This window comes from Eriocheir sinensis, chromosome 4 (genome assembly GCF_024679095.1).
Source record: "Eriocheir sinensis breed Jianghai 21 chromosome 4, ASM2467909v1, whole genome shotgun sequence".
NCBI lineage: Eukaryota > Metazoa > Arthropoda > Malacostraca > Decapoda > Varunidae > Eriocheir > Eriocheir sinensis.
Window position 1 is genome coordinate 24,804,315 of NC_066512.1, and position 9,798 is coordinate 24,814,112.

Genomic DNA, 9,798 nt, shown 5'->3' on the forward strand with positions numbered 1-9,798 from the left:
TTATCCTGCAGGGTTTTACTGTTCATAAATACTTGCTTCACCAAATACATATGCCTGACTTTTAAAACTTCTCATTAGTCTTTATGAACACTGATGTGGCTGATTCGTTACCAGAACCAACTAACCGTGCCTTGAAAAACAGGTCAAAACAAACAAAGCAGCCACATTATTGTTTCTAAATACTAATATGACGTTTAAAAAATCAGGCGGCAGTCACACTCTGGGGCATTGTGACTAGTAGGCCATCAGTGCAGGGGTGCAGTGTGAATGGTCTGGTGTGCTGTTGATCTTACAATACAGTGGTGTAGAGTATTGTTGTCAAGGTGTTAACAAAATCATTTAAGCTGCTTTAACAAAGTTCAGTTGCCTGAGCTGCTCTGGCAACACTGAAACCTTCATGTCACCTTCCACTGTTTAGTTCCATCAAAGCTTGACACCACCACCTTATCCTTATCATAACTAATTATCTTAATATAAATCTTCATCTTCCCATTACCCCTAACACTAAACTGGTTAGATATAAAAAGTGAATATATGAATACACCATGTGAATATATTAATAAGTGATTATATGAATACACAATGCACTGATCGCTTGCTGAATTTGTGCATGCCAGTCAGCACCGTCCCCCAAACGCCTTGCAGCTCAAGTGATGGATCTGTGCGCGTGATAAAGAAAACAAACTCATATTTCCGTGAATAGTTAAATATTTCTTCAATGAAATCCTTACATATTTTGAAAATATTGAGTCTTAGACATGGGATGCAATATGTGGAGTAAATTGGTTCTAACAAACTATATTTTAATAGAGGTGTCTTGATGCCTAGATAGCATCAATCTACACATACGCCACTGCTGAAACAGACAAAAAGCATGTGCAAAAAATTGTTATTTTGTTTCTTTTTAAGAAAACAAAGATAGCATATGCACACAAAAATCTATTCACTAAAAACTACACAAAATATGTACATTTGCATTTCCTTATGTAAAAAAAATATGGCTTCTTTTTTTAAGAAACCAAAATCACAGTACATGGGAATTTCTCTAATTTCTACATGTCTTCTAAATATATCACTCCATTGTGATTCCCAGTTTTGAATTATTCTTTTGTTTACATAGGCAGTGGTAATTTGGTTATCCCATTGTTTGTGGCACAGCCCTAAGTGTATCTGGTTTTGTGTAAATCACAGCATGGTGGGTCCAAGCTTAGGGACATGAAGACAGGTGGGACACTCCTGTGGACTGGCTGGCTGGTGATTAACCTTTCATGCCTTCCAGCATGACAGGTCCAGCCACCTCAAATCTGGTAAGTGCATACACTTAGTACTCAACAAAAGTATAATATTGTAAACTGGTACAAAACATAGTATGCTATCATAGTGGTATACTTTACAAAACTGTAATTTCACCATAACCATTTCAAACCTCATTTCCTGGAGTAAAAAGAGGGACAACAAACATTTCAGGCCAACCTACACATGCATAGTCCAGGCACCATCACCCTGGGCCTACACCTGTATGAGTATTCCAATTTTTATAAGAATTTAGAATTTGGACCCTCATACATTACCAGCATCCCTCACATAATGGTCTGTAAAATGGGCTGGTGTATCTGGTATGTGTTCAAAACATGACTAGTAGTAAAACTTGCAGTATGCAGGTCCAAAATTTTGTTATATCACTGATTTCAGTAAGATGTTCTGCAACAACTGAAAGTGAATCTGGTGCAGTCTGGTATATTTTCCAAAACCACTTTTTTTTTTTACAACAAAAGGAATATGAAGTGAATTTGATTCGGAAATGTGGCAGAACACTTCTGTAACCGATACAAAAAATTATGAGTAATTATAATGTTTTTCATATTAGCAAATTGTATCTGGAAATTATGATTGAATGCAATTGATGCAATCAAATTAAATAGGGTTTGAGAAATAGCAAACTAAAATTAATGTTTTTCATATTGGCAATTTATATGAGAAAAAAAATGGTGCTATTTTGGTATGGGAAAACAAGATATATAGATATCTGAAATGTTATCACTTTTAAGAGTATCAAAGTATGGGAGAATTCCTTATAGACTGGTCTGTGAGGAAAACTTGGGAAGCAGATCTATCTGGGGTATTGCACTAAAAGTTATTGATTACCAATCACATTTCATGATTTGTTACCCTTCATCTTAGGAACAGCCGTCATGGCCAAGACAGCTGATGGAATATTGAATGAGTAAAGCCTGATGCAGCAGCTCCCTACAGCCACATAGTCAATGGCAGGGAGTTGCTGTCTACTCTTCCTTTTACATAACATCAGTAGTGTATGATGTATCACCAAGCTTGTCTTTTTTTTTTCCAACCACAGCACTTCGCTGGAGAAGAGGAGGAAGGCAATACTTTGTCACTCACTACAGCAAATTATGATGCTGATGATCAGCTGCCATCCGTCCATCACTTTTGGGACGATATTTTTAAAACTTTTAAAAAATGGATCTACTTCTACAATAACCATCTGCAAGTCTTTTTGCATATATTTCTGGCTAACAGGAAAAACTGAAAATTTGTCCATTGCTATCTTTGACAAGAAGGTCTGTTAATGGAAAGGTTTCATCTTCATTCATTTTGTCTGAATACACTGGATCACATATCATGATAAGACCTTCAACTCAAGATCGTGTCTACAAAGCAAATGACATCATAATGCCATGGACTTGTCATGCCAACAGAAATCACTAGAAGTTTAGTTTAAAGCTTTAACAAATCTGCAGATCTGACAACACAGAAATCTTATCAAATATATGAGAAGGAGGGAAATCTGCTTAAGTACATAAAGGAAAAAAATTACTAAGGCACACAAATAAAATGTACTCTCAAGGACTATCACTTGGCGCACTATCTATAAAAATACTTTGGTGAATTTGTTTGTTGCTCCGACTGTGCACAACAAGTCACTCTCAGCCACAGCGCCGACATTTGTGATGGCTGCTGCACTGCTTCCTCCTGGGCATTTAAAACATCAATCAGGTGGCGTCTGTCCCCACACTCCCCTCGGGGCCATCACCACCATCATCAATAACAACATTCTTTAGCCGGCCGGCGAGAACCTTGCTGTGGTGTGATCCCTCCCAGTAGCACCAGCCACACACAGAACAGATGTAAAAGGTGTCATTACCCTCCACCACTGGCTTGGGGACCATCTCAAACTGCACCCGCACCCTATTGGCAGTGAAGCCACTCATCACGTTGACAGTGCCACCCTCACACTCCACCCAGGCCCCCCGAGCCTTGTCAATGCTCGTCACGCCACTCTGCATGGCACTGATCACTGACGAAGGCACTACAATGTAAGATTTGGAGTTACACTTGGAGCACCGTGCAAACACATCTTTCACTGTTACCTTGACCTTGAAAGACTGTATGACCTCTTCCATCTGGTCCTGAGCATTCTGTAGGACAAGGAGAGAGAGGGAAATGTTACTCCTATAAGTGAGATGCCACATGTACGGAGATGTCTTCACACTACAGAGCACATCAATATCGTCATCCCCAAAACAGTGTCATATCCTTACAGAGAATGCTTCTGAAACAAATACTTTAGAATGGGAGAATTTGGCCAACTTCAATACAGATGCCATGTTGTTACCAAAAGAGCTGCATACAATAGTGTTTCTTGTGTGTGAGCTCAAGGCACTTCTTCAAGACCCTGGTGATACCTAAAGCACAAAACAAACACTTAGGAGCAGTGATTTGCGGGCTTTGTCTACTGTAATAAAAAAAATATTGTATCAGCAAAGATTTGAATGTCACACAGCTTTTCGGTAACATGGCGCCTATGATGAAGTTGACCAAACTCTTCTATTCTATGGCTCTGGTTATCATATGCAAATAATCACTTGCTACTTAGACTTGCAAATCCCTAAGTTACTCACCACTAGGGACAAACTACTCTGTCATTTGTAGAACAGAAGTACTTTTACAAAAGCCATCAAGGAATTGTTGAATATTAAAAGGATATCTTGGTTAAGTAACAGATAATCTAAAAATCATGTCCATTTCTTTGAGACTCAGTGGGGTATAATTCACTGGGTAATCTTTCCTTCTCTAGCGGAGGTTCTTTTCCCATGCATGCTCATCTCCATTATTTTACCGATGCCAATTTGATTTTCCACCCTGCATTTACCGGATATGAGACGTATGATGATAATACGATAAAAGATACAAATCAGGTTATCAGAAATTACCCACCTCACTTTTAACGCAGTACATGTATTCTTCGGGGACATACTTCCGCAGCTTGAAGTAATTGCTACCTCGCGTCAGGATCACTCTCATCTCCTTTTCAAAGTACCAGAAGCAGCGGTCCCACGGCTCACCATTTTCCAGGGCCCGGGCATCTACCCCACATGAGCGCAGCTTCTTGGCCAAGCCCTGGGATTTAAATTCATTATTTCACTTCAAGAGGTTATAATATGAAAAAGATAGTATTTAAACTGGTTAAAATCATCAGTTTGAAAAATCTCTGCATTCTATGAAGTTTATATAAGTATCCTCATGGTATGGATGTGTAAGAAAACATGACCCTGTGGTATCATAATGCAGAGGGCAATGTGGACATCCTACAGTCACCTTCATGGTGGGTTAAGTTAAATATGGTTGTCTTGGCACAGATAATTTCTATTTAAAATGGAATATAAAACAAGCTTAATTTCAGCTGTTTGAAAATGTAAACCAACCTGCAGCATGGTGTCACATACAACTTGAAATTCTGCTGCATTGACTGGATTCCTGTTCACCTGATGCTTCACAACTTCATCGACCTCCTTTCCTTTTGCAGCAGGCTTCAATTTCTTCTTGTCTTCGGACTTTGCCTTTTTTGCCACATAGATCCAATCAGGAATACCCAGCTTCGTGGCTCTCTCATTCAGGTAATTGTAAATGTCAATGAGACACCTCGCATCTGATGCAGCATACACAACCTGGGATTTATTGAGAGGTCTGGCGGCCCAGTTGGAAAATCCCTCCCGCTTGTCCAACGGGAGGCCAAAGCACCGGTACACCATGTCACTCAAACCTTTGTGTTTCTCGTCTGCATAAGAAAAAATGTTTGGGTACCTGTCCAGAAGAACACCCTTCCTTACATCCAAATCTGTGACCTTTTTAGAACCTTGAACACCCTTCTTCATTTCTGGGTGCAAGTCACTCAAGACTTTGTAGTCACTGTTAATTCCGTACCCTAACTTGCGGATCTGAGGGTTGGAGAACAACTCCCCAATGCTCCGCCAGTGATGGTCCTGAAGTAATGGCTGAAGCACAATAAGGTCAATAAGATACACCTTTGTGGCCGTGGCAAACTGAAGAAGAGCTGCTTGTTCAACTGGGCCGGTGCCAAAAATAGGCTTCCACTCGGCATCCACAGCCAGAAGTGGACTAGCTCTCAGCAGACCAGCACACTCCTCAAACATCTCCATGCTGTCCACCAGAATAATGTCTTCATCTGGCAAAGTGAGGGAGTAGCACCCTGGGGCCACCTCCTCATCTCCAGCCTGAGGCAGCTGGCCATTATCAACCTGGTGCTGGCTCTCCTCTAGCAGCTCAGGGTACATCTCCATGTGAACTTTGACTCCATAAGGAATATTTTCATCAGGAACCTTAAGCTTTACAACATAATATACAGCACCATCAAGGTCATTATGCCTGTTAAAAAGTTTGAGCAAATTGTTAGAGATGTCTGGATATTCTTTGACGGTGTCGTCGATCAAACTGTAGAAAGCAGACTTTGGCATGTCTTTTATTGCATAGTACTTATGAAACATAAAACGCAGCCCCCCTAATGCTCGGCACTTCTTAAAGTTGGGACACATTGCAGAGCTGAGAGAGTATCTCTTTATAAGTTTTCCTATGGTATCACAGATGACCTTGGGATCCCTCATGTTTTTTGCATTTTTAGCTTTTTTCTTCTCAGAATCTGAACTTTTATTAGTATCTTCATTTAAGAGGCCATCAAGAAGGAGCAGGAACTCTTTCTGGTGGGAGGGACTTGAATCCAAGAACTCGTCAGCATCAGGCAGGCGGTTGGCCAGGAACAACGGCACCACTAATTCAGAGGCCGAGAAATGGGGCTGCACACCAAGGAGGGTAGCCATTAGACACACTTTCCTCATGTCAGATTTTAATGCGTTCCTCAAAAGGGGTGTGAGAGTATCCTTCACTTTAACGAGCTGGAAGCATCTTACGAACAGTCTGGTAACACCTGCATTTTTCTGGTGCATTGCAACTTCAAAAGCCTCAACCTGAAGGTCTTCTGTGAGGCAGTGGTTGAACCTCTCCTTATTGTTGCCCTCACCAATGAACCTGTCCAGCTCCACCAGTATGATTGCAGCAAAGGAATTACTCTTGGAGACAAAAAGTCCTGGGCACTGCTTGATGCATACCAGGGCCATCCGGTGAGGGTCTGGGGCAGTGCCAAAGTGCTGATGAACCTGCCTTTTGAGCTCATCTTTATTGTTCTCCTTGAACAGGCCAAATAAGGCAGTGAAAATAGGGGTGTAGTCTTGGTCTGGTGTTACATTGCAGGGTTCCATATTTCTGAAAGAAAAAGAATTGCTGAACAATATTTCTCATTTCATATATATCTTATATTTTGGTTCATAACTTCATGTATGGTGAATCAGTGGGAATTATAAACTCCCTAACCTTACAATGTTCTCAGTGGCAGTAAAAAATTGTATCTGTTTTATCAGTGACACTACATGCTCACACAGACTCAGGCCATACATGATAAGATTGTTTTAGTGCTCCTCCATGACAACAGCTTTAGCTTTTTTTTTTCCCATATAGTACTTATACATTTGTGAACCTTTATTATTTATATGCATCCCACACTATATAATTGGGTTACATTCCTTAAAAATCAATTATAGAGTGATCAATTGTATGCCAGCAGCATTGTGCAATGGCTTTAATGAGGATGAATTCCTATCCGCTCAACATTAATAAAAAATCAATCGTAAAAGGGACCCCATACTGATGTTTACCTTACTAACTTTACTTGATTTTACTGGTGCTTTATACACTGCCACTGAATTAGCTGGAAGTTGTCATGAGACTCATCACCACCTCAAAGGCACCTATCCAGTGAGTATGAACCTGGTGGTCACTTTCTCCGCAAACATTAACCAGGCAGCGTGCAGTATTATGTATAACTTACCAGTAAATATTGAAGTAAATTCATAAACTAAAGTCTAGTGAGGTAAATATCATCGCAAGACAGGGATATTGAGCACATTAACATCTATTCAATCAAAATAATGTAAACCAGAGTGAGATGGGTGAAATTCTGGACGAATACCCCAATTTCTAACTTATTTATTCTTCTTTTTAGGAAAACAAAACTGTGAACTGTAGTGCAATGGGTGTAATTCTGGACAAATACCTCAATTTCTAACTTACTTATTTTTTTTTAAAGCAAACAAAAGTGTAACCAGTAGTGTAATGGGTGTAATTCTGGACAAATACCTCAATTTCTAACCTACTTATCCAAAAGTGTAAACTATAGAGCAATAGGTGTAATTCTGGACAAATACTTAAATTTCTAACCTATATTTATTCACATTCATTTATTTTTTCAAGCAAACAAAATGGTGTAAACCATAGTGCAGTGGGTGTAATTCTGGATAAATATCTAAATTTCTACATTATATATTAGTTCATTTATTTAATTGTTTTGAAGTTCATATCTGCCTTTTTCTGAGTCTCATTTAATACAAATTCACAAAAGGCAATAACCACTAAATCTTTGGTTACTTCCTTCCTCCGCAGGTATACCTATTCAACTGGACCCCCTCCCTCTCTGTTCCAACACCCAGTACCTGTACATTATGGGATCCAGCACCTGTGATGACCTGAAGCTACCTGCTCTCACTTAACTTTCTCCACCACCACCAGCAAGCCAAGTCATGTGCTTTCGACTTTTTACCATTGTTGTAAGTAGTACACAACCATCACCATACCTCTATTGCGGTTTTGCACCTTGTGAATACCTGTGACAACCTGCACCTTCCCTCACTTAACTTTCTCCACCTGACCTGCAAGCCAAGTCATGTGCTTTCGACCTTTTGCCATAGTTGTAAGTATATGACCATCACCATACCCCCATTGCACCATGTTGAACCTTAGTGGTATCTCTCATGTTACTTTTCGCACCCAGTGATAGAATATAAAACAGCAAACACAACCATTATCAGGAGCAGTGAGTCATGGGCTTTTTTTTTTTTTTTTTTCCATTATTATTTCCTTTTTTTATGCCCTTGGGATGTCTCCTCTGCAGTAAAAAAAAAAAAAAAAAAACATATACAGCACCCACAGAGAACTCAGAACAGAGCCCACATGAAGAACCCAACAGAACCCAGTGAATTCAAATACATGTGTCACCTCAGAAATACGGAACTCTCACAGAACTCAAAATCCATGTGTCACCTTAAAACATCACAAGTTGTAACATTATAGGCATGTGTCACCACAGAAACATAACCCACAGAACCCATAACCCACATGTCACCTTTGAAATAACCCAAAGAGCCCCCACAGAACCCATACCCCATGTGTCACTTCAAAAGACATAACCCACAGTGAACCCAGAACCCAGTGTAGTCAATGTTAATGTGTCATACCCGACAGAGGACCCACAGAACCCATAGCCCATGTGTCTCCTCCCTAACATGACCCACAGACCACACACAATCCAGAATACAGTCGTAATTTTATGTGTATGTGTCACCTCTTGAAATATGACCATCACAACACCCACAGCACCCAGAGCCCATGTGTCACCTTTGAAACACCCACAGAGACAACACAGAACCCAGTAGGCCTATAGTGGTGATGTTACGTCACCTCAAAAACACGACTCACAGAACCCATGTGTCACCTCAGAACCCGTAATGTACAGGAAATCTTACAACCCACAGAACAAACCCAACCCAACATATTATACCCCTAACCCACATATATATCACCTTGTCTCTGCCTCATGCTCTCCACACCAGCGAGTCTGTGAAGTCCTCCCGCCTGTCTGTCACTCTTGAGGGCCACAGAAAGACTGCCAGAAAGAGGGAAGGAGGGAGCGTGCCAACCCGTGCCACCGCCCACCAGTATCTCTTGTGTTTTCCGTATGGAGGGGCCACAGAAGAGGAGGAGGAGGAGAAGAAGGGTGCCAAAAAGGGATAATTTTAGTTTATACAGGCAAATGAAAAGCATTAGGTTCGTAAATGAAAAGAAGGAAGAATCAAGAGGAGGAGGAGGAGGAGGGCTACTTTGTGATACATATAGATAGATATAGGACAGATATACAGAGAAGCCAGGCAGGGATAATAATAATAATAATAAGGCCACAGCACATGGAATTCCGGGTCTTTTCCACGTGAAAACTCGGGTTTTCACCTGGGGAGAAGACCCGAACTCCTTGTGCTGTGCCCATTGGAGCCCAAATAAAATGCAAAGTTCGTAAATAAAAATATATATTATAAATATAGATGGATAGATATGTATACATAACGTACGAGTGGTATCTCCTGCACAGTCAACTATAACGTCTAAATATCAATGATCATTGATTGATTGATAGTTTATTGTTGCAAGTAAACAACAAAGGAGAAGGTAGGAACATGCCGTCCCAACCCCCAGGCAGTATACATAATGTGAGTAATGATAGAGTATACAATTAGGAATACGTGTGAAACCCTGCTAACTTCGTATTTCAGCAAAAGAAAGCATCATGACAATTACATAGGACAGATATCAAGGGTATAT

General features: G+C 40.3%; 1 protein-coding gene across 1 annotated transcript; it reads right to left on the bottom strand.

Annotated features, from left to right (window-relative positions):
• On the bottom strand, window positions 1–9,757 carry LOC126980707 (exonuclease mut-7 homolog). The gene is made up of 4 exons (XM_050830889.1): window positions 9,006–9,757; window positions 4,725–6,576; window positions 4,237–4,419; window positions 1–3,437 (listed from the first exon to the last, which is right to left on the bottom strand). The coding sequence occupies exons 2-4, from the start codon at window positions 6,570–6,572 to the stop codon at window positions 3,012–3,014; spliced, it is 2,457 nt and encodes an 818-aa protein (XP_050686846.1). The 5' UTR covers window positions 6,573–6,576; window positions 9,006–9,757; the 3' UTR covers window positions 1–3,011.
• Between the last annotated feature and the right edge of the window lie 41 nt (window positions 9,758–9,798).

Bases quoted from the DNA above. Each gene is read 5' to 3' on its own strand.
- LOC126980707 (XM_050830889.1), bottom strand. From the start codon at position 6,572: ATGGAACCCTGCAATGTAACACCAGACCAAGACTACACCCCTATTTTC. The intron at 4,420-4,724 runs GTTGGTTTACAT...TTTAAATCCCAG, and splicing joins TATGTGACACCATGCTGCAG to GGCTTGGCCAAGAAGCTGCG. The intron at 3,438-4,236 runs GTGGGTAATTTC...CTTGTCCTACAG, and splicing joins TGTACTGCGTTAAAAGTGAG to AATGCTCAGGACCAGATGGA.